The sequence below is a fragment of the Asterias amurensis genome, chromosome 10 (assembly GCF_032118995.1).
Source record: "Asterias amurensis chromosome 10, ASM3211899v1".
NCBI lineage: Eukaryota > Metazoa > Echinodermata > Asteroidea > Forcipulatida > Asteriidae > Asterias > Asterias amurensis.
Window position 1 is genome coordinate 11680493 of NC_092657.1, and position 25741 is coordinate 11706233.

The window sequence follows — 25741 nt, forward strand, 5'->3', positions numbered from 1 at the left end:
AATGTATAATAAAATAAACAAGTTCATACCTGTAAACTGGTTGAACATAGATGTTGATGATAATTCGACCAGTTTCACAATGACGCCCAGAGCGGGAAATACAAATGAGAATGTAGGGGGGTTGGGGGGGGGATTTGCAAAACATGAATTAACGGAAATTAAATTGGGGGGGGGGAGAGATCTTCGTACACCTCGACCTCGACATTAATATGATGCTTGTATCAAGACCAGGTTATCAAAATTCATATTTGAATTGAATGGATGAGAAAGTGTTCTGGTACATTCGTGGAGAGAATGTACGAGCCGAAGGCTAGTATATTGTATCCACGAATCTACACTTTAAAGTCTTTTCTGTGACTCAATGATTTGGATTTCTCATTAATCATTACACACTCACACGTCTTATTTTGTGTACTTTGTCAAACGACGGTTGTTCACATTTTGTTCCTATTTTGCTGTAGGCATACTTGATTGTGCTTGCAACGTTATCGATTACAATGTCAGTTTGCTCAGTAAACAACAATTGTGTTGCTTTAGTAAAGTTGTTGGATTGGAAAATGTTTTTACAAATTGAAAGATAAATTGATTTCAACTGTGTTTTGTTGCAAACCATGTTCAGTTTTAAAGACGGTTATTTTCAAGTTGAACTATTTACTTTAGTTTGTAATGGATCGACAGTTTAAGTGTACATGTGTGTAAATTCAAAAACAATTGTACAGTAAAGTGTAGATCCATTACGAGAGTGTAGATTCAACAAAGTAATCTACACTTTCGTCAATAGAGTGAGGTCACAGAAATATTTTCATTTGTTATAATTTGCATGTTCTTTTATTAGACATATACATGTACGTAGCATGGAAATCAGAATTCCATTATTGATAGTGTGTATATTCTTTTCACTACATAATGTAGGCATATGTCCATGATAAAGACTCAGTATGGAGACCAGGCTATCGTCAACCTCCTGGGAAGCAAAGAAGGGGAAGATCTTTTGAGCAAGGCATTCCAGGTATACTTACTGACATACAATTACAGTGTCACTGCCAAGTGGTTAAGAGCATCGAATTTAAGTTCTGGTGCTAAGTCACCAGAGTGTGGGTTCAATACCTGGCCGTGACACTTGTGTCCTTGAGCAAGATACTTTACTATAATTGCTTCTCTTCACCCAGGGGTATAAATGGGTACCTGCGAGGGTAGAGGTTGATATTGTGAATGAAACAGCCTTTGGAGCAATATAAGCGGTTGTCCAAGTGAGCTGAGAAACATTAAAAGGGATGTTATTGGCCCTATGACCAGGGCACTTGTACTACATGTGTACGTAAAGCGCATTGATACAGCTATGGCTATTGTGAAATGCGCTGTAAAAGAACTTGTTATTCGACTTCAATGGTCCGCATTTCTATTTCATGCTTCATTGCTTCATTCATCTGCATGAAAACAAGTTTGCTGTTGCAATGTTTTCTGTCAAGCAGATTTTAGGGCAACAGATGGGTTTCACATGATGTCATTGACCACCATCTTTGATGAAATTTACACTCGTGCAAGACTATCATTGCTGAGAGTTGTTCGCAGTGCGGACACGCATAAACTTTTCGCTATGTGAAATAATCTATGGGAGCGTTTGATTAGCTTCCCCATGTCGACCCCGCAGTGTTCACTCGGGTGAGCCACTGACAAGAGCTAATCGAACAATGACTCATCCACTGTGGTGATGTCATGCTCCACAGGCCAGCCCCAAGTGACACTCCACAAACAGGGCACTTGGGGCTGACCCGTGTGAGCCCCTGGAATGACGTCAAAGCTATTCGAACGTACCGTGGACAGACCGAGGTTGACCTAGGGAAGCTAATCGAAAGCACCCATAATCTTAGTTCCTTGTAATACATGTAAAAAAACGTTTATTTTATAATGCATCATTTTGCGCTACTTTGGCTTCGGCTGGAAGAGTGTGTGTTTAGTGTGATCATTCAGGCAAATATATGTTGATAATCTCTCTTTGTTTTTTCCGCCTCATCAGAACCACCACAAGAATTCCCCGCATTCCCAAGACATTCCCCACATCCTCTTTGACTATCACCAGATGTCTCGCCAGAAGGATTACCTCAGGGTGCTGCAGTCCAAGATACAGAAGTTCCTGGTCGCCTTCGAGTTCTTCCATCTTGACGAGGGGGACAAGATTAAGAAGTGAGTACAAACAGACTGTTCTCCGGATCTAGACAAATATTCTCAACGCTCAAATCGAGTCAATCGAGAAGAGAAGATGATGAAGACATTTCAGTTTTAGATGTGGGAGGAAAACCCAGATAGTTCTTCCAGAGAAAACCCACACAGTCAGGTAGGGATTGTAAGCCCAATTCACATATACCCCCAATGGGATTCAAACTGTGATCCCAGAGGTGGAATGCGAGAAAAGACGACACCAACCTAACCGCTGTTAGTGGCGAGTCATGGCCAAACTCAAGCTCTGGTGTTTCTGTTCAGGGGCCAATTTCATAGAGCTGCCCAAGCAAAAAATTTGCTTAAGCATGAAAATAGCTCGCTTATTTTACACATGTTACTGGCCAAAATTTCATGCCATATACATGTACATTGCTTATGACTAGTATTTAGCTGTTGTTTACTTAGCATAACCTTTGAGTGGAGTCTTGGCCGGTAATCTGATTTTACTAAGCAATGAATTTTTTGCCTAAGCAAAATTTTGTGCTTAAGCAGCTCTATGAAATTGGGCCCAGAACCCCGGTTCAACTCCCACCGAGGGCACTATGGGGACTAGGTTGTCAATCCTACTTGTTGCCTGCGTGGGTTTCCCTGGCATAGTTCTCTTGGGTTTTTCTTCCACATCTAAAAAACGGAAACTTCCATCTTTGTCTTTTCTCCTTGGCTAGTACAGTGATTAGGTATAAAACTCTGCTGGTGGTGGTACCAACACTGAATCAGTGAGATTTCTAGTTAGTTTTAAAGCAAGATAGAGTGTCTACCAGTCTTCCCAAGTGTGTAGCAAGAGAGTGCCGTTGAAGAGCATGTTTTTTTTTATACAAAAACCGTCTTAGCTGTCTTAAACATTGGATGCATCTAGGAGAGGTATTATTATACAATTGTTGCACGATGTGACGGGGTCCATCGTGTTTTGTACACCCAAGGGGAAAAATAGCACCGGATACGAAACCCATGGACCCCCGTCACAGCAAGCAACAATTGTTTTGTTGTACCGTGGAAACACTATTATTTCTCTTCTTAAAGCTCTGTTGTCACTTCAAAATAATTTACGACAGAGTGTGCTTAGTTTAAATAAGCAGACAAACAGTTGTTCAAATAAGAAACAATTCTTCACTGTTCCTAGAACTAGACGGAAAGCTGGGGATAGCTCATTCTCCATAGCTGCCCCTCGCCTATGGAATGAGCTCCCCGCGGGTCTGAGAGAGGCGATCTCGTTGCCTGTATTCAAAAGCCTCCTCAAGACATTTCTTTTTCCCCACCCATCCTAGTTTGTTTGTTTTTCTTTTGTTTTGTTGTCATAGTCTCATGTAAAGTGCTCTGTTCTCCGCAGAGCGCTATATAAATGTTACTTGTTATAATTATTTGTAGCACCTTGAAATGTATGCATTCATGGACTGGGAGCTAATGAAGCGCTTTTAAGATTGGAGAGATGTTTGAAAGTATAATGTAGGCTCTCCAAACTACACTAATATACATGGATGCTCTATGGTACTTTTTTATACAGTGTGCAGACTGGAACGATGCGGACAAACTGCCTGGACTGTTTGGATAGGACCAATGCTGTCCAAGCGTTCTTTGGTCTTTTGGTAAGAAGAGGATTTGATTGATCAACTGACTGCCATTTCAACTTGATTTACGTGTACAACAAGGATGTAGTTACGTTGTCTTTAATAGTCACGAGCGACACAATTGGTTCACAGAGCAGAAAGGGAGCAGCCTTTTTTAAGATAATGCAGAAATCTGAAGCAATTCCGCCTGAGCAGGAGGAATAATCCATCTGTATGAAACACACGAGGACAAGTGTTTCTCAAACCCCTTTCCCTTAGATCACACACCTTCGTGTGGAATTTTTTCTAAAAAAAGAATTTTCAATATCAATAGCTCCAGTGCTCCTCACCAAAGGTCATTTATTTCCTACCTTTAAATGTCCAGAGCCCCCTCTTTAACATGTTTATCTGATGTGATGTTTGATGTAGATGATTCCGAAGCAGCTAGAAGCTTTTGGTCTAGGTAACAAGCCCCAGATGCTGTCTCGATTCGAGGAAGTCTACAGGACCATCTGGGCACTGAACGGGGATCACGTCAGTCGAATCTATGCTGGTACTGGGGCTCTAGAGGGCAGGACAAGGGTAAGTGTTTCGCTTTAAAATTTTTAATATTTGGGAACTACATGTAGTTTTAGAGTAATTTTTCAGTTCCTTTAAGTAGTCTGTGGTATTTGTAATGGTTTCATTATATGCAACAGCTGGTCTGGCCTAATTTTATATATTTGTTATGCTTTCATTTTTCTGTTAAGCGCTTTGAGGAATTTTTAACCATATTGCGCTTTATAAATCCTGTTTCTATTACTATCAAACTATTTCCTTGACGTCACTCTATTGATGAAAGTGTAGATTAGTTTGAGGAATTTTAGCTTCACTTTAGATTTGTTACAAAATTAAATGATACATGTAGCTCAATTTAAAATTACTGACTTTGCAAATTGAGAAGATAAAATGATGTGCAAAAACCAGCTGAAAACATGCTGTTATTTCAGTTTATAAAAATATTTTCTAGCTAAATAATTAAACCTAGCACTATTATACAATACGCTTACATTTTGCAAAGTAGAAATATGACCAAACATGGTTTGAAAAAGTGCAAAGTTTTTGGAAAATGGTTTCAGTCAGAGACTAGAAGTGTAGATTTGTTAATACAATTTACTCCCCTTCTGATCGTGCATTCTATTTAGGAACCTATACTTTTTCATTCTCCTTAACTTAAAGGAACACGTTGCCTTGGATCGGTCGAGTTGGTCTTTGAAAAGCGTTTGTAACCGTTTTTATAAAATACATATGGGTAGAAAGATGTTGTAAAAGTAAAATACAATGATCCACACAAACATGCCTCGAAATTGCGTGGTTTTTCAAAATTCTTCCTTTTACCTCGTCGACTAACACGTCGGCCATTTATGGGGGTCAAAATTTTGACCCCCATAAATGGCCGACCATGTTAGTTCGCACAGTAGAAGGAAAACCACGCAATTTCGAGGCAAACTTGTGTGGATCATTGTATTCTACTTTTAAAACATCTTTCCAACCATATGCATTTTATAAAAAACGTTACAAACGCTTTTGTTTTGACCAACTCGTCCGATCAAAGGCAACGTGTTCCTTTAACAGAAGAATCAAAACAAATATTGGTAATGTTTGATTTTTTTCAGGGCACAATTTCATAGAGCTGCTTAAGCAAAATTGTTGCTTAAGCAAAACATTCATTACTTAGAAAAATCAGATTACCGGCCAAGACTCCACTCAATTGTTATGCTAAGTAAAAAACAGCTAAATACTATTCATAAGCAATGTATCACTGCTAAAAATGGTATTCCTGAAACAAGAAAAACAGCTTATTTTGGGAAAATATTTCTTGTGTCACTCCCTACAAACTTTTTCTAGGGAGTGACACAAGAAATATTTTCTCAAAATAAGATGTTTTTCTTGTTTCAAGAATACCATTTTTAGCAGTGTATGGCATGACATTTTGGCCAGTAACATGTGTAAAATAAGCGTGCTATTTTCGTGCTTTTAAAGCAAATTTTTTGCTTAAGCAGCTCTATGAAATTGGCCCCAGGAGACAGATGCCTCCGATCCTACCTTTGTACTCAAGTCTATCTAAACTAACCGCAAAGGGGAACGTAGAAAAAAAACAAAAAACATTGGGTTGTTATAAACATTTCTTTTAAAAGAGGCAAGTTTCCATTCGCTAAATTTTTGCTTTTTAAAAAGTTTGATTTTCATACTCTCACCTTTTGTTTTCTTGTAGGCCGGGAAGCTGCGTGACGGAGCACGATCCGTAACCCGCACCATCCAGAATAATTTCTTTGACGGCAGCAAGCAAGAAGCCATTGACATCCTGTTGCTAGGCAACTCCCTCGTCGGCGAACTCGCAGACAAAGCAGGAGCCCTTCTACCGAAAAGTCATTTACATGGTGAGGGGAAAACATAATTGCAGATGCGTGCAGGAAACTGTTTGAGAAAAGTTAATGGTGAATCTGGACAGATTCTCAAACATACATCGTTTGTTAAACATAATCATAATACACAGTTCTTATAGCGCTTTGTCACACCCAATAAGCATCTCAAAGAGTCCGTATATTTTTTGTGCAAGTGTGGTGTATGCCGATCTCCTTTTTGAGGTTTGAGACTTTTTCCTTCAGATACATTGTAGCTTCTTGAGATGAAAATGTGCATGTTAGCATATCAGAGCAAGATACTTAGAGACATTGGACCCTTTCTGTTCATACAAAAAATAAAAGTTCACAGATTTACAAATAACTTACAGGGTTTACAGAAGGCAATGGTGAAAGACTTCTCTTGAAATAATTATTCCATGAAATGCTTTACTTTTTGAGAAAACAGCAAAACAATATAAATTCTTGTTAAAGAGAATTACGGATTTATTTTAAACACATGTCATGACATGGCTAAACGCGCGGAAACAAGGGTGGGTTTTTCCATTGTTTTCTCCAGACTCCGATGACCGATTGAGCCTTAATTTTCACAGGTTTGTTATTTGATATAGAAGTTGTGGTACACAAAGTGTGGGCCTTGGACAACACTGTTTACCGAAAGGGTCCAATGGCTTTAATAACTGTTACATGTACTTTGTTCTTCAGATAAACATTTAACAGCAAGTCCCATAATATAGGATTTGAAGCATTGCATGGTGAGGTATCAATGTATATTTGGTTTGCGGTAACACCATGTGTGTAACTAGGTGCCAGGTGGCAGTTTGTTTGTAGAGAACTGTCTTGCTTTATTCTACTGCCACAGAGTAGATAATCAGAGGTTCGGTAGACTTCTCAGTTCTGAAAATAATAATACCAGACGTGTTTCATTAGTTTAATGATTAGTATTTTTTCACTGATTTTTTCCCTGTAGCCTCTCCAAGTATTCTCCGTGCAGTGTGTGAACGTGAAGACGACATTACCGACTCTGTGAGTCTGCGAGTATGTGTCGGGACGTGGAATGTCAACGGAGGGCGCCATTTCAGGAGTATCGCATACAAGAATCAGTCTATGACAGACTGGCTGTTGGACAACCCAGAGGTGGTACAGACTACCGGGCAAGGTGAGTTGGTAACAAGGTCATGTGCACTCAGTACGTTAGCCAAACAGTCTACTCACCTCGTGTTATGTAACGCATGTAAAAGAACCCAGTGCCTTTAAAGGCAGTGGACACTATTGGTAATTGTCAAAGACTAGCCTTCACAGTTGGTGTATCTCAACATATGCATAAAAAAACAAACCTGTGAAAATTTGAGCTCAATCGGTCATCGAACTTGCGTGATAATAGTGAAAGAAAAAAACACCCTTGTCACACGAAGCTGTCTGCGTGTAGATGGTTGATTTCAAGACATCAAGTTCTAAATCTGAGGTCTCGAAATCAAATTCGTGAAAAATTATTTCTTTCTTGAAAACTATGGCCTTCAGTTTCTCACAATTACGCGACACCAAGAAAGGTTTTGTGCTTATAATTTATTTTGAACAATTACTAATAGTGTCCACTGCCTTTCAGAAGGGGTTTGCCCTGGTGTAACTGGTCCGATCGGCAGCAAATTTCTCCACAGCACTTTCAAACATTACATGCTGGTATCTAAGGATTAGGTTTCATAGTTAAAAAACGTTGTCCCACATCTTGCAGGAAATACTTTTTGTTACAGCGCCAGGAGCGTCACTGAGTGATGGACATGTGCGCTATATACATGTACATGTACATGTCAGAAGCCACAATTATTATTACATCCTGACTCTTAAAGATGTCTTGGAACGAGCGAGTTGGTCTATGAAAAGTGTTTGAAACTTTTGTTAAGAAATGCATATAATGGTTAGAAAGATGTTTTAAAAAGAAAGCATAGGCCCCCTAATGATCCACACAAATAGATTATATTCCTTTATGAGATCTACATTACAAGACGTCACTCAATTCTTGCCTGTTTACATTTCCAAGAAGAGACTGAAAACCATAGAAATAGAACCCGGAGAACGCTGAGCTCGACCACCCTCTGTGTCGTCTGTGGACGCGGCGTATCAATACCGCGCAATACGCGCGTATGGAAAAATTATCATCGTGTGACACGCGCGTATGGCAAGTTTGCAAGATGTCAGCGCACATGGACCATTTCTAGTGTTTTCATTGGTGAATGATGATGTCATTGTATGGCAAAATTGTATGGCAAAATATTTTGCCATACACGCGTTACGAAAATGGCGTATGCGCGTCCATAAAAATGGTCTCACAACGAAACCGCACGCACAATGAGACACTCAGCGTTCTCCGGGTTCTATTTCTATGCTGAAAACCCATTTGTACTCAAAAGCATTTTTTATGAAATAGATTCTTTGTCAATGTGCCTTTAAAGGCACTGGACACTTTTGGTAATTGTCAAAGACCAGTCTTCTCACTTGGTGTATCTAAACATGTTTGCATAACATTGGTCATCAAAGTTGCGAGAGAATACATGCTATGGAAGAAAAAACATCCTTGTCGAAAACACCCTTGTTGCATAAGTTGTGTGCTTTTAGATGCTTGTTTTTGACACCTCAATATATAATTCTGAGGTCTCAAAATCAAATACAAATATTTTATTTTAAAATTACTTCTTTCTCTTACGTGACTTCAGAGGGAGCCGTTTCTCACAATTTTGTTCATTATCAACAGCTCTCAATTGCTCATTACCAATTAAGTTTTTTATGCTAACAATTATTTTGAATGTTTCCAATAGTGTCCAGTGCCTTTAAATTTCTATGGATACCGGCGCTGTATAAGAAATTTTGATTGATTGATTGACTGTTAACAAGATCTTACTGAACGACACCATAATCGATGACCATTGAAGATGTCGCCATTTAAATATTAGGATTAATTGATTGATTGATTGATTGATTGATTGATTGACAGTTTAGGTACTGCATATTCTGGACCAGGGGGAGACTCACAAAATAAACAAAATCAGTTCCCGTAGGCCCCACACACTCACTATCCCCCGTGCTTGATCCTACTGATAGAGTGTTCAGTGAGCACACGCTCCCCACACACTTGTCCAAGTCTCTATAGCAGGATACAGTTTTACCATAGTTCATGGAGCTCAATTTCCCGCCTCTATTTCCCGCCTTCATGCATCACCAAGCTAATCCACCTCCACAGTACTTAAGCAGCATGCAGCATCAGAGTCCAGCTTCCTCCAGAAGACGATCAGAGCATACTGATCGAAACGTCGAGATGAAACCAGCAGTTCTTTTCAGAACCACCTCAACTCATTGAGAGATATTCATAGCATGGTGTTACTGCACACTTTTTCATATCGTATTCCCACCAAGCAAAGTTTCAAATCCTACTTTTTAGGGTCCTTCAATTTCTCCACATTTTGTGAGGATTATTGTTAAGCTTTCTGCAACCACATCATGGGGTGTCGTTGCCGAGCGGATAAGAGCACCGAATTCAAGCTCTGGTGCTTCTGTTCAGCAGAGTGTGGTCGTGACGCTTGTGTCTCTGAGCAAGACACTTCACTGTTATTGCTACTCTCCACCCAGGGGTAAATGGGTACCTGTGAGGGCAGAGGTGGTTCTTGTGATTGATTTAGCCGAGTAGCGCATATAAATGTTGCACAAGGCTGTATACTCCAGGGAGCTGAGATGGTTTAAGGAGTGATTTAAGGCCCAGTGACCAGGGGTTAATAATGCAAAGCGCTTTGAGAACGCCTCCGGGTGTGAAAAGCGCTATATAAAAAGGGTAATTATAATAGTTATTACATGTATTATTGTATTGCAGGATGCTCTGAAGAAGGAGTTGACTTCAAGCAGCCAGTGGACATATACGCCATCGGGTTTGAGGAAATGGTGGACCTCAATGCTGGCAGTATCATCAGCACAAAGTAAGGCAAGACGTCATAGAATAACCTGTTTTAATTTCTAATTAGAACTAAAAGGGAAATCAGTCGAGAGCAAGGTGCAACCCAGGAAAAAATTCCCATTGAAAAAAATCAATGGGATTTAATGGGATCCCATTTAAAATTTGAATGGGATTAATGGGATACAATGGGATTGGGGTGGAATTTGGGACATATTCAACCGGATCTAATGGGATCCACAGGGGATCCCATTGAATCCCATTGAAACAATGGGATCCCATTGAATCCCATTCAAAATATCAATGGGACTCAATGGGAATTTTTTCCTGGGAAGCATCATACAGTATTTTGCCGGGTAACCCATTTTTAATGTTAAAGACACTGGACACCTTTGTAAATGTCAAAGACCAGTCTCCTCACTTGTTGTATCTCAACATATGCTTAAAGTTATAAATATTATTATTATTATTTACTCGGCCAAGATACAAGACAATGACGTTGACAAACCTGTGAAAATTTGAGCTCAGTTGGGCGTCGATGTTGCGAGATAACAATGAAAGAAAAAACACCCTTGTCACACAAAGTTGTGTGCTTTCAGATGCTTGGTTTCGAAACCTCCAAATCTAATTATGAGGTCTCAAAATCGAATTTGAGGAAAATTAGTTTGTTTTTCTCGAAAACTATGTTTACTTCAGAGCGAACAGTTTATCACAATGTTTTATACTATCAACAACTCTCCATTACTCATTTCCAAGTAAGGTTTTAAGCTAATAAGTTTTTGTAAATTGTTTTGTTTTAAGTAGATTTTGCTGTTGCGAATAGTCATGAGCATTACAATTTGATCACTGAACGGGTAGTTGGCACTATCTTTGTAGTAGTTGCGACTATTTTAGTAGTAGTATTGCCAGCATGATTAACTGAGTAGTTTAAAACTGTAGTCGCGACACGACTAAGCAATCAATAGTTGCGACTACGACACTATAGTCGCACTAGTCCCCAAGGCTAAATCGTTATTGTTCTGATGAAGAGTTGGGATTAACATTACAACCTCTTTTCCTCGGACACTTTCAAGACAAATGTGCCACCAGTCTGTCCGACCTAGTTCCCCCTACCAGTAGCGCAAGCATAGGGCTAGATAGCTCAGTTGGTAGAGCGCCAGCATCTTCATCCAGGGGTCGTCTGTTCAAATCCCACTCGCTCCCTATTAAATTTTCCTTTGTTCAACCCCAAATTATTCTGTTTTCGTGTCAGTGCTAATAACCTGAAGCAATGGAGTATGGAGCTACAGAAAACCCTATCCAGGGATCATAAGTACATTCTGCTGACATGTGAACAACTCGTAGGCGTGTGTTTGTATATCTTCATACGGCCACACCATGCTCCATACATCAGGTAAGAACTTCTACCTTGATAAAGTCAGTGTCTAAAACCTAAAACACAAAACACAATCTCCACAGATTTACATTAAACTTATACAGTTTGAAGATTATGATAGTAAAAAGCTTCCCTTGAAATTTTACTTACTGAGGTGCTGTAGTTTTTGAGAAATGAGTAAAACAATGTCATGAAAATACATTTTTATATGCTAAAATAATTTTCGCTTATAATCACTGAGACGAAAATTGTTTTCATGAAATTGTTTTTGAGAAATTAAGATCAAATGACCTTCTTGACCAAAATAATAAGGAGTTTTCGATGACGATAAATTTTACAACCTGTTTTGGAAAACATAAACGTCAGAAAAAGAAGTTTTATAAAAATGTGACGCCTTACACAGTCATGGAAATTATATTTTACATTGATTTTTAACCCCAAAAGTTTTTAATAACCTTTTGTTATGATTCATGTCGGGTGTCAAATTACACGAAATGAGAATTTACTCGACATTCCTCATTTCGATAGAGTGCGTCATATTTTAAGTATTGTTGTAAACCCTTCCCCAAGATTAATGTGTTCTTTTTGGGGATAACAGAAGTCAAATTACTATTACTCTGCTCTTCAAGGGATGTTGGTTTGGAGACTGTCAAGACTGGCATGAAGGGAGCAGCTGGTAACAAGGGAGCTGTAGCCATCAGGTTCCTCTTCCACTCTACATCCATGTGTTTCATCTGCGGACATTTTGCAGCCGGCCAGTCTCAGGTCAAAGATCGCAATGACGACTACGCAGAGATATCACGCAAAATCATGTTCCCCATGGTAAGTTGTTTAACACCTGTTTTAGATCGGTGCTCTAGAGTCGTGCTCAACAACATTCTGAAATAAAGGCAGTGGACACTTAGTAATTGTCAAAGTCTAGCCTTCACAGTTGGTGTTTCTCAACAAATGCATAAAATAACAAACCTGTGAAAATTTGAGCTCAATCGGTCATCAAACGTGCGAGATAATAATGAAAGAAAAAACATCCCTGTGCGCCTAGATATAAGATGGTTGATTTTGAGTCCTCAAGTTCTAAATCTGAGATCTCGAAATCAAATTACTTCTTTCTGGAAAACTATGGCACTTCAGAGGGAGCCGTTTTTTCACAATGTTTTGTACCATCAACCTCTCCATATTACTCATCACCAAGAAAGGTTTTATGCTTATCATTATTTTGAGTAATTAGCAATAGTGTCCACTGCCAAGTACATGGAAAACGCTACTTCTAAAACAGTAACACAATGTAGAAGCAACCGGATGCGCTTGGAGATCGACGTTTGCAGTCGTTCCAAATGACTCTGGAGCACCTTGGTTTCAGACGTCAATCTTGTTATAAGCTGAGCCAATGTTAAGGTTTTGTTACATACGTTTGCCTGTCTTGAACCAAAATTTGTTTGGGTTGACCGAGAGTAGCTCCTAATCTATTTGGTTCAGCACTACTCTGATGTATTAGGATGATTAGCCTCCAATCATGAAGCGATCAAGCAAAATGAGTCATTTGTCGACCACGGTAAACTTTAGGTTTTGTTTTTATACATTTGAAAAGAGCATAATCTATGCTTTAATACTGTTTAATCACCATATTGATACCACATTTGTTCTTAATGTTATAAATGTAGAAACATCGTCTCCTGATGATGACTAGATCAAGCTAGTCAAAACAGTGAGACTAATTCAGAACTTACTCCACGGCAGTACAGTTAATTACTATCCTATAAGCTAAAGTAGTAGTCCAGTCTATTTTCTATACCATCTGCCCAGGTAATAGTTAAAAAGCAGTACAGTTCTTTTCAGAACTGAGAGGTCTCCCGAACATTTGATTATCTACTCCGTGGCAGTAGAATAAAGCAAGACAGTTCTCTAAGAAAACTCTACCTGGCAAGAAGACACCCACATGGTGTACAATAAATGAGAGAGAATAAATGAGAGAGAATGAAACTAGAAAAAATGGGGTTGAAAGTCACTTGTTTATTGAAAATACATTAGCACTTTTTTGTCCATGCTTATTTTAAAGGAACACGTTGCCTTGAATCGGACGAGTTGGTCATAAAAAAGCGTTTGAAACCGTTTGTTATGAAATGCATGGTTAGAAAGATGTTTTAAAAGTAAAATATAATGATCCACACAAGTATCACTCAAAATTGCACGGTTTTCTTTTTACGTCACAAACTATCACGGTCGGCCATTTATGGGAGTCAAAATGTTGACTCCCATAAATGGCCGATGGTGTATTGGTCGAGGTAAAAAGAAAACCACGCAATTTGGAAGCATATTTGTGTAGGTCATTGTATTCTACTTTTACAACATCTTTCTAACCAATGCATTTTATAACAAACGGTTACAAAACGCTCTTCAAAGACCAACTCGACCGATCCAAGGCAATGTGTTCCTTTAAAACCCCTTTGTGACACATGTATATCATACTGTTATTATTAAGCTGCCTATCATAGAAGATAAATTTTAGAATTTCACACAACTAATTTTGAAAATGCTTTGGTTTGTTTCTCTTTAATGAAATTTCCAAGAAACGACTCATTTAGCTTCATCGCATCACAAATTGTTATTATTTGTAAAATCGTATTTGACTATCTCCTAGGGACGGACGTTGGCAACTCATGATTACGTGTTCTGGTGCGGTGATTTCAACTACCGCATTGATATGGAGAAGGAACAACTCAAGGAGTTTATAGCTCAGGAAAACTATGAGGCATTGAAGGGCTCCGATCAGTTACTACAGCAGAAGAAAGAGGGAAATGTAAGCGTTTTTCAACTAATTTGGAATTTTATAATTATTTATAATGATAGTAGTTTGTAGAACTCGGGCGAGTTTGTCTATGAAATGTGTATGTTTAGAAAGATGCAAGTAGAATACAATGATCTATACAAACATACTTTGAATTTACGTGTTTTTTCCTTTTAATTTTAAACTGGTGTGTGTTAAGATTTGTTATACTCAATACTTATTTTTTTCTAAAACGGGAGAAAACCTTCAGGCTAATTAAAGCCTTCTCAACGACAAGTGTAGAAAATAACTCTGCTTTAAATAATTAAACTGATAAAATTCAGCATAACCAGGGGTGGATTTCACAAAGAGTTAGGACTAGTCTTATCTTGAGTTAGGACCAGTTATTCGTCCTAACTTAGGACTATCCATGCAATTTGTATATCTCCTAGGACTAGTCCTAAGTTAACTCTTTGTTAAATCGACCCCAGTTGTTGTTGCGAACACCATACTTCAAGAATTGAGTTATATGCATGGCTGGAACGAACACATAAGCAGCAGTAATTTGTATTTTTTTTTTTTTTTTTTACATTTTCCACATTAAACTGTCCATAACTTAATGTTGCACTTGGCGACATCTGATTCATTTTCACAGAGTGGGTCACATAATATGTCATTACACTCAAGGATTATTGATTGGTTACCATGTCAACAAAGTAAACACCCTTTTGATCACTTGACATTTGTAGACATTTCAAGGTTTCCATGAGGGTGCTATCCAGTTCGCACCAACCTACAAGTATGACCTGTTCTCCGACGACTACGATACGAGCGAAAAGAATCGCAGCCCAGCCTGGACTGATCGGATCTTGTGGAGGCGCCGTAAGCAGCGATTCCGAAAGAGATCAGAAGCCCAAGAGTTGCAGGAGTACTTCGATCCTGGGAGAATATTGCACTATGGGAGGGCAGAACTGAAGGTTTCTGATCACAGGTACTGCTTCATTAATTTGAAAAAATCTAATAGCCAAATCTTCTTTCTCTAATTTTTTTTTTTCCGTTAGTCAACAATCCCTTTTTCCACTCCTAATCCATAGAGAATGGGCAAAGTGGCCTTGCATTTATGATTGCAGCCACCTCTGCCACTTTGTGAGTGTGGGCCCAATTTCATGGCTCTGCTAACCCCTAGGCAAAGAATTGGTGCTTGCGGAAGCAGGTAATGTTGTGCTTACATCAAGCATATTTCACAGGTAAGCTGGGAGTTTTGGCAAGTGCGTGTGCGTACACTCACACTGCACAATGAAGGCGAAATGGTGCGCTCATGTGATATGGAAAAAATCCATAGGCAAGTCACTTGGATGGAATTTGAACCCACAACCATTGCATTGCTAGAGCGGCTGTCTTACCACTAAACCATCGAGCTACATGTAGCCCCAGAAATTTATAATGTAAATAATTTTTTTTTTCACAGACCTGTGGTGGCAGTGATCGAGATTGAGATCCTACAAGTCAATGACAAGAAACTTTCCAGCGTTTACCACGATATTGTCTTTGAGCAGGGCCCCCCCGATGGCACCATCATCTTATCGCTCACTACACCCAGCATTCATGATACTCATGAGTTTGATGACGAGGCGGTGGATCATGTCTTAGAGTTATTGGCAGTACTTGGAGATGCTATTCTGGTGAGGTAAGCCTTGAAGAATTTCCCAGTCATTAAAACTTGTAAAGAATATTTTTTTTTCAGTGAGCGAGTGTGTTCACGTTTAATGTCTTGGGCAATGGACCCTTCCCATGAAATATGCTAATCACATTCACGCATGCGTACAGACCCTGTTGGTTGGCAACCACCATAGAGTTGTGCACTAAGCAGAATTTGGGGCTCGGTTCCGGTTCAAAAAAAAAGCTCGGTTCGGAGACATACCCGGTTCCACTCTATATAAAACATAAGCCACCCGTCCCGAGCTTACACACACACAATTGAGCCGATCTATTTTAACTGAAAATAACCATGTTAATCAGACATCGGTCCGGAGCTCACACTCACACACACAATTGGAGCCGATCTATTTTTAACGAAAAATTAATACCAGAATACCCACCAAGTCAATCAGACATCGTGCCACCGAGCACCTATTCTCCATGCATTTATACAAGTCTTTGATTTGGCTGGCAGCAGTACGTGCGTAATGCAGTACGTCCGTAGTGTGGTACGTCCGTAGTGCGGTACGTCTGTAGTGCGGTACGTCCGTAGTGCAGTACGTCCATAGTGCAGTTCGTCCGTAGTGCATGCAGTGTGCCGTCTCTGTACATACAAGTGTACATGCCTGTACATGCATACAGTACTGTGTGTTTTGTGCATGGGGCAAGCTTTTATGAATATGGATATATCGGCAGCCAATCACAAGGTGCTGTCTGGTTGGACTTTGGACTCTGTATATCTCAGCATTCATGAGATATACAGGTGGTGATTGTAGATGCCTATGCATCTGTGCACTGTGTGTTGTATAATAATGCAGCCACATGTGATAGTTGATACTCATGTCGGCTTGAAGCCTTTGCACACTGTATCTGCGGTCACCGTTCAAGCCTCAATTTCTGGAGCCGGTTCGTCCCAGGATCGGCTCCACAGAGTCTTTTATAATTGGGACTCATTCAGCGACACCACCGATTTTTGCCTGATTCAATTTAGGAACATTGCTGGCAGTGTATGCACTTCATGTAATCCATTGGATGAAAATACATAGTTCTTTGTGATTAAGGTATTCAGTTTTATTTTTCGTCATAAAAGAGTAAAATTAAAGTAGTCGGCAGACTCCGAAACAGCAGTTTGAAAAGTAGTTAAACATTAATGTGATTTTCTCTGAACATTTTTTTTCTTCAAACTGTGAACACTTAGGTTAGTTTGTGGTTTGAGCTATGATTTACGTGAATCAATGCATGTATATTCCCACATGATGTTCTTTCAAGGATAGTCTGCTGCAACCTTTTGGCCCCATGGAAAAATCAGAGAAAATGTGATTGAATGATGTGGGGTTATGTCAAACTGCTGCTTCAACGTTCATCTGTCGGGGCTGCCATCGCGACTGCCACTCCCGGGTAGGCTTTGCAAGCTACAGCCGCAAGTGCCATTCCTAGCCTAACAATGTCCCCCAGTTACAAGTCCATCGCCTTTCGAGACGGATGGAGGCCTACTACTACTATGTCAAACCCTGTGCTTGTAATCTGCTTGTGAGATATCTTTCCAACTATATTCATTTCATAACTATTTATAGCCCGATGGGGCAAATCCCAAGGTACACGTAATGCGTTTCTGTAATGGAATGGTCTGGTCAAGACTTCAGGATTGTTTGCATTTATTCCTACAGTCCTACTACCCATTGTATTGGTTGTTCTTGCAGGTTTGTTGAGATGTGTATGTTGGTTACATTCAAGGATGCAGTGAGTGCTCTGACAGCAAGAGAGCTCGAAGGAACCCAGGTACATTATAAGTTATCACACGAGCGCGTGTGGAATACGGAAAATGGGACACAGACGCGCTATATTTTCCATATTTCCACAACACGTGGGACCAACTGCTTTCATTCCATCCGAAGGACACGAGTGTCGCAACTGGGCGATTCGAACCCACACTCTGCTGATCAGAAACACTACAGTTTGAATATGGTACTCTAAACCGTTTGGCCACGACACTTCACATGTTAGAGGTTCTTAAATTTTAGACGTTCAGGACATCCAAATGGATCCAGTTTTTTTAATTTATTTTTTTTATGAAAATTATGTAATGTTAAAACATTTTAAACGCAGCTAAAAATAAATGTTTGTCACCTTTGTTCCCTAAAACATGATTTTTACTTGTGTGCTGAGGGGTTATTTTAATTTGAATGATTCCTGAAAAAATTTCTGTTGAACTAGAAGGAAATTTTGTTGATAGTTGTTTCGCTTTTTGTATTGTTGTACATGTAGGTTAGGGTGAGGGTTAAAACCTTTGGAGTGCAGCTACAAATACATGTGTGTCACATGATATTTACTTGTGTTTGAGTGGTCAAGGGTCTATTCAATTTTATTTCTCTTGAAATAAGAAACTGTTTTAAGAACTGTCTGGCTTTTTGTGTTGGTTGTAGGTTGTTGGGAAGGAGCTGCATGTGAACCTTAAGACTGAAGATTGGGTGAACCAACTTGAGAAGGAACTAGCAATGTGTGCCCCAAACACAGAGAGACTTCACAACCCAGTCAGCAACAGCCTCTTGGGAGAGAGCTTTGATATTCCCTCAATGAGCTTCGACATGGACGGTGAGAAACATTTGTATATTTTTGTTTGCGCTACCACCATGTGTGTATCTACTTGCCAGGTAGAGTTTGGCGTTACAGAACTGTCTTTCTTTATACTACTATCGGATGTTCAGGAGACTTCTCAGTTCTGAAAAGAACTGTCCTGCTTTTAAACTACTACCTGGCCCGAAGGTATAGGAAATTGGCTGGGCCTACTATTTTAGCTAATAGACGATGTGACCTATGTTTACTCTCTAACCGCCCTCCGTTGACAAAACACAGTGTACGTCATGTTTCGCCAGGCAAAAAGACGCGTAGTCATGGTAAGATTGCATACACTTTCTAGCTGGCTGCCAAAACACAAAGGTTTTGCCCGGCGGTATGCGCGCGAATCATGTGATGGTTTTCGAGTGAGGTCAGAGGTCACATCGTTTATAGGATCGTAATTAAGTGCACTACCGCGGAGCCAGTTCTTGGATTGGTCTCAACGTTTCAACGAGCTTGCTCTTGTCATCGTTAGGAGTCAGTCTTCTGGGGAGGACTAGAGCTAGCTAGTCCGAAAAATCTACGACGCGGCATTAGAATAAAGAAAGACAGTTCTCTTAGAACAAACTCTACCTGGCAAGTATATACACACATGGTGTTACCGCAAACCAAATAATATATATAGAAAAACATTTGCTTCTCTAAATATTATGAAGTTATAAAACCAGAAGGTTTAATTTCTTGATTTTGTTCTCAGATACAAATTTCGGGGCATCCAAACTACTTCCTTACCTAACAATATTTGAAGTGAATCGTTTCTCTAAATGATTTTTACTATCAAATGCTGGTCTAGGCTTCTAACGGAAGGTTGTATTGCCATTAATTTTAAGAGTGATTTCCAAATATAATGCATTGTACCTTCCCCAAAAAGGCGTTGTTTTCTATAGCTGGTGTAATCATTTCCAACTTTAAAGTTTTAGTAATTTTGAATTTTATGCAAAGAACAAGCAGTTACGGCTAAAACGAAACTATAAATAAGTAGTAAGCTTTTGGGTGCAACCATAGTTGTACATGCAAGTTTCTGTTTATTTAAAGTTTCTTCCTATTCATCCCCACAATGCAAATCTTCAAACAATACTTAAAGGAACACGTTGCCTTGGATCGGTCGAGTTGGTCTTTGAAAAGCGTTCTGAAACCGTTTGTTATAAAATGCATATGGGTAGAAAGATGTTGTGAAAGTAGAGTACAATGATCTACACAAATATTCCTCTAAATTGCTTGGTTTTATTTTTACCTAGTCGACTAACATGGTCGGCCATTTATGGGTTGACTCCCATAAATGGCCGACCTTGTTAGTTCGCGACATAAAAGGAAAACCGTCCAGTTTTGAGTGATATTTGTGTGGATCATTATATTCTACTCATAAAACATCTTTCTAATCATATGCATTTCATAACACATGGTTTCAAACGTTTTTTATAGACCAACTCGTCAGAGCCAAGGCAACATGTTCCTTTAAACAGTCAAGCTACAACCTACATGTACCCACGCGAGCTTCTACAAATTATTTACCTTGACGCTCTGATGTCCGCTTTTCTGACATTCATAAAAGGCTCTCTGAGACCACATCGAGACGCCCATGGGGAGACCGGCCATTCTGCGTGGCTGCTCTACGAGTTTGGAACTCTCTCCCAAGAGATATTTGTACATATTCATCTCTAAAATGCTTCAAGTCCAGTTTAAAGACATATTTGTTTAAGCGTTCTTTCTAAATTAATTTAAAGTTTGCTGCTTAATGTTCCATTAATTTTCTATTTGTGCGCATTGGGCTTTCGTTATTGACAGATTTGTGCGTGGTATACATGTAAGTATATGGTTGTTATTATTATTACTAAACAGTTATTGATCTATTTTTCTTGTAGATGGAGATTGTGAATCAATTGAAGACAGCGAGGAAACACCTGTCCTCCCTGCCCCTCTTGTACCCCAACCCGTTAACTCCCGTCCAACAACTCCAATCAATGACATCTCAGAACCATCCTCGGAGTCAACTCAGCCAAAGCCAGCCAGACCTTCTCGACCCCCACCCCTCTCTCGCCAAGTCAACGCACCACCTAGGCCATCGACACATCCTGCGAAACTGCCCCCAACAAGGCCAAATGTTGCACCTCCGGCACAAGTTGAAGCAGGCTTGGATGTAGTATCAAAGGAAGCAGATGATTTGTTATTTGCAGCCCCTCCGTCTAGACCAGGTCCCCCACCCCCAAGGCCAGGTGCACCACCCCCTAGACCTATAACAGTACCTCCACGTCCAGCACCTAGCCAAGCAACCACAAAGTCATCAACTTTGATGCAGGTGAGAATGAGTCCCCTTTTGTTAATATTAGAGAACATTGCAAAGTTAAAGATGTGGTAATTCACCTGAACAAGTCTTTTTTTTTGTGGTAGCTCTTTACAAGTGTGTTAACCGGCTCATTACTTACTGGTCCGGCGCACACATGCTGTCTGTCGTAGAATTATTCATGAGCAACCATCATCCAAGTGAGCAAGTGCACAGTGTGAGGAATTTTTTAAGACAGACTTATTCGGCCTTTTGGTTGATACATGTTCTCTGTCATAACCCTTTTAGCCTATACAATTTGCTCATTGCCTGCTTTGGTTGGGGTATTGTCCAAAACCTCCATAAAAGGAATAGTTCTTTTGAGTAGCTGCATCTTCTTTATGAGCCTTGAATGTGTGATGATTAATAAGTTTACAAGAATCTACTCATTCCTAGTATGTACTTTATTAACCCTTCACTAGTACCACAGAAAGAAACATAGGTACCGGTGTGAATACTGCATGTTTAATTTTGCAATCTTTCTCAAATAAATAATGCTCATTTTACCCTTGTTATAATTGTTGTTCTTACCCCGAAAGTCCCATAGAGAGCTAAAAAATAGACAGCAACTCGGAGGTGATGGACAATGGACAACAGCATGGCCAGGTTTTAGGGTTCTGCCCAGTTCCATGTCAGGTCCAACTGTACATGTATGTAACACCAAGTCAATAATTACTGATTTCAGTTTATTTAGGCCAAAAAGATTATCAGTTATGTTGCGTCAGAAGTACACATACCAGGTTTTTCTCAGTAACCAGTAATTTCAGTAAAGCATGCACCCAATCCGGTTGTCAAATGGCATTTTCAAGTCTGAGTGCCCCAAAAGATAAAGATCCTTATCTGTACTAATCATTTAGAGCGAGCCCATCATGACTTGTACATTTATATGTTCGTCCATTTTTACATCAAAATAATATGTTTCTTTATTTTTCAGTCAAGTGGGATCAGCAAACCTTTTGAGGTTAGCCACAAAGCACACGCCTCCTCAGAGGATGAAGCCTTGAAGCTTCTGCAAGACCTAGGAATGGATCTCAAGACACCTGCAACCCGCTTCCAATCCCATCCCTCGTCTGGGTCAACGATGCGTCAGGTCCAAAGCTCTGGAGACTTACAATCCGGGAAATTCGCCTTGATTGAATCAGAAGATTCCATGAGGAGAAACGCCAGCGAAGGCAACTTAGAATTCATGGACAATGATGTTAATGAGGAGCTTATGCAGAGCTCTGCTCTCGGAGCACCTGTTCCAGTTCCTCGGCGACCTGTGCCAAGACCTGTGCCAAGGCCAAGAAGCGTAGTCTTGCCCGCTGCTGTCAATGAGGAGACAGAAGTCAACAGTTCTGAGTCAAAAGAGGATGGAGCTATCAGGAGAGTGCCTCCACCTATGCCCATATCAAGACCTCGGCAACTTCCTGCAAGTCTTAATGCAGATGGTGTTGAAGTGAGTATGCCAGAGCCTTCCATGCCACCTCCTCCAGTTCCCATGACACGACCAAGGAAGGTTATTACAAAAGAAGAACCTTCTGATTCCCAACCGCTTATGCCAACACTTCCACCACCTATTCTTCCATCTCGGCCTAAGCGTCCATCTCAAGATTTATCTGACACTACTTTCGATATTGAAAAGTCAACAAGCCAACAAGAAATGCTTGGTAACCCTTCGTTCAAAACATTGGGCGAGAACTTTCCTGACGTTCATCCTAAACCTACTAACAGCAATAACAGTTCTTCCACAAGTGATACCACCCTCGATGACCGACCAAGGATTCCAAGCGTCCCTACAAGGAGGGCACCACCAGTACCAGCATCTCGTCCAAGCGTTGTTGGGCCGAACGCGTCATTAATGAGTTTGGATGAGGAGCCCAAACTGCCAATGGTTGCTCCGCCTCCTGTGCCACCAACCAGACCTTGCCGCCCAGCTACCACTGAGTTATCTCAAGGTGCAACTGGGATTCCTCTTGATAGGAGTTTAGAAGGACCTGCTGGGGCACCACCACCGCTTCCAGCAAGGCCAAATATTATCCCTCGCTAGTTACCAGTACGCAATCTATTGGCCGTTCTGTTTGCTCTGCCTCCTTCCTGTGCCACCAACAAGACCCTGCCACCTAAATACCACTGAGGTACATCATGGTGCAACTAGGAATCCTCTTGATGGAAGTTAAGAAGGACCTGCTGGGGCACCTCCACCACTTCCAGCAAGACCAAATAACATCCCTCACTAATTTCCAGTATGCAATCTATTGGCCGTTCTATTTTCTCAGCCTCCTGTGCCACCAGCTAGACCTTGCCGCCCCACTACCACTGTGGTACATCACTGTGCAACCAGGAATCCTCTTGATGGGAGTTTTGAGGGACCTGCTGGGGCACCTCCACCACTTCCAGCAAGACCAAATAACATCCCTCACTAATTTCCAGTATGCAATCCATTGGCCATTCTATTTGCTCAGCCTCCTGTGCCACCAACCAGACCTTGCCGCCCCACTACCACTGAGGTACATCACTGTGCAACCAGAAATCCTCTTGATGGGAGTTTAGAAGGACCTGCTGGGGCACCTCCACCACTTCAAGCTCGACCAAATATTATCCCTCGCTAATTTCCAGTACGCAATCTATTGGCCATTCTATTTTCTCTACCTCCTTCCTGTGCCACCAGCTAGACCTTGTCCCCTAAATACCACTGAGGTACCTCAAGGTGCAACTAGGAATCCTCTTGATGGAAGTTAAGAAGGACCTGCTGGGGCACCTCCACTGCTTCCAGCAAGACCAAATGTTATCCCTCGCTGATTATCAGTAAGCATTCTATATAATAGCCATGCCAAGCATTTGAAATGCATGTAGTAGCTAGTCGGATGAAAGAGCTTCAGACCATACAGGAGTGGTAAGCTGGTACTTTTATCAGAGTGTAAAATGGTGTAAAATACCATAATAATTTTCAAAGAAAAATAACATAAATCAGTCTCTTTGATCGGCCTTGTTTACAGTACTTTTTTTAAATCTTTAAATCTAATTAGGGCTCTGCTTACCACCAAGTTCTCCGTTTACAATCATGAATCCCTGCTTAATATCTGCGCTAGCCCTGTAAAGGTATTCCCTTTTCTAAAGAAATTCCCAGTGGGTACCACTAGAATAGTGGGGTAACACTGCACCTTGAACACCCAGCAGGGTGGATACGTGCGCATTACAAGTCTTATTATTATACAATAAAGAAAATCTTCTGGGGTAGTGTCCTATCATAAAAAGTACCCCATAAGTTGGCATGTGTAAGGGCACAATGTCATGATACTTGACATGTACAAGAAAAACCTTCTTCACTCACTACATGTATATTGACCCAATTCCCCTGACGTCATCATCAGAATAATCTTGGAACTTCCGTACTGATGGGCACTGTAACTGTGTGTTTAATATTAAAAAAAGTGCGCTTTTTAGGCGACGCAGCGTTTACACGTAAACATAACTGCCAAATTGATGAGCGTGGCACAGTCGCCGGGTGTGACGTGCGTGCAAGGGGTCAATATGCTTCTATCATTTGCATACCATGAGGAATTGCGCCCCTGGCATTTATCAGCAACTGGAAGATGATCGCAATACTTGGTCCATCATCCAATGCTCCGCATCGACTGAATCAGTGAATCATTCTCTGACAAATCTCCCATCAACAAATTATCTGATCAATGTATTACAATATAATCTTATTTTTATTGACGGCTAACTTGGCCAAACTATTGACTTGCCTGCTGTAAACCATAGTTGTCATATATATATATATTCTGAACAAATAGTACTTGTATAATAGAGGACTATTTGCTGTAGGATAAAGGGTGTACTATGTATCTATGTAATAACTAGATTTGTGCAATTTTGTAGTGTCCCTATTTATGTCGTTTAAAATTGTAATATCAATCAACACTTTTATATGGATCACCGCCAACTATTTATACATAAAGGTTGTAGTAATATATCATAATAGCTATTATATTTTAATAGTAGGGTGTAAAATATCACTTAAGATACAAGGTATTATAATGGTATCGTAAAGATATGAGTGATTTGAAGCGTCATGGGATTCTATCATTATTTCCAACACACTTGAAGCACACACACTCCATCTAGTGTTTATAAAATCTCAAAATTTATTTGCCCGCTGTGCAATAATATTGTGGTCAAAAGCAAACATGTAAAAAAGGTATAATAATGTCATGTTGTGTAGCTGCTGAAAACGTTTCCAACTTTAAAAAATAATGATGTATGATTTGAAGAGAACAATAACTTAAGATTTTAGAACCGTTCGATTAAAGCCAGTGGGCACTTTCGGTAAACAGTGTTGTCCAAGGCCCACACTTCGTGTATCACAACTTATATATAAAATAACAAACCTGTGAAAATTTAGGCTCAATCGGTATTCAGAGTCGGGAGAAAATGACGGGAAAACCCACCTTTGTTTTCGCACGTTTCGCCGTGTCATGATGTGTTTATAATTACTATAAATCCTTAATTCTCGTTGTCGAGAATTCATAATTGTTTTAAAGGAACACGTTGCCTTGGATCGGACGAGTTGGTCAAAACAAAAGCGTTTGTAACCGTTTTTTATAAAATGCATATGGTTGGAAAGATGTTTTAAAAGTAGAATACAATGATCCACACAAGTTTGCCTCGAAATTGCGTGGTTTTCCTTCTACTGTGCGAACTAACATGGTCGGCCATTTATGGGAGTCAAAATGTTGACCCCCATAAATGGCCGACGTGTTAGTCGACGAGGTAAAAGGAAAACCACGCAATTTCGAGGCATGTTTGTGTGGATCATTGTATTCTACTTTTACAACAGCTTTCTACCCATATGCATTTTATAAAAAACGGTTACAAAGGCT

General features: G+C 40.1%; 1 protein-coding gene across 1 annotated transcript in view; it reads left to right on the forward strand.

The window, feature by feature from the left end:
- The window catches only part of LOC139943035 (synaptojanin-1-like), a 33074-nt gene extending 7652 nt beyond the window's left edge, over window positions 1-25422 (forward strand). The window contains exons 6-21 of the mRNA XM_071939852.1: window positions 913-1009; window positions 2018-2184; window positions 3722-3803; window positions 4194-4346; window positions 6019-6184; window positions 7137-7325; window positions 10026-10128; window positions 11356-11496; window positions 12108-12300; window positions 14117-14275; window positions 14992-15233; window positions 15711-15929; window positions 17641-17719; window positions 18364-18532; window positions 20419-20852; window positions 21811-25422. Coding sequence (XP_071795953.1) covers window positions 913-1009; window positions 2018-2184; window positions 3722-3803; window positions 4194-4346; window positions 6019-6184; window positions 7137-7325; window positions 10026-10128; window positions 11356-11496; window positions 12108-12300; window positions 14117-14275; window positions 14992-15233; window positions 15711-15929; window positions 17641-17719; window positions 18364-18532; window positions 20419-20852; window positions 21811-22905 — 3688 coding nt within the window. The 3' untranslated portion in view covers window positions 22906-25422. The remainder of the gene's footprint in view (window positions 1-912; window positions 1010-2017; window positions 2185-3721; window positions 3804-4193; window positions 4347-6018; window positions 6185-7136; window positions 7326-10025; window positions 10129-11355; window positions 11497-12107; window positions 12301-14116; window positions 14276-14991; window positions 15234-15710; window positions 15930-17640; window positions 17720-18363; window positions 18533-20418; window positions 20853-21810) is intronic.
- Window positions 25423-25741: the final 319 nt, after the last annotated feature.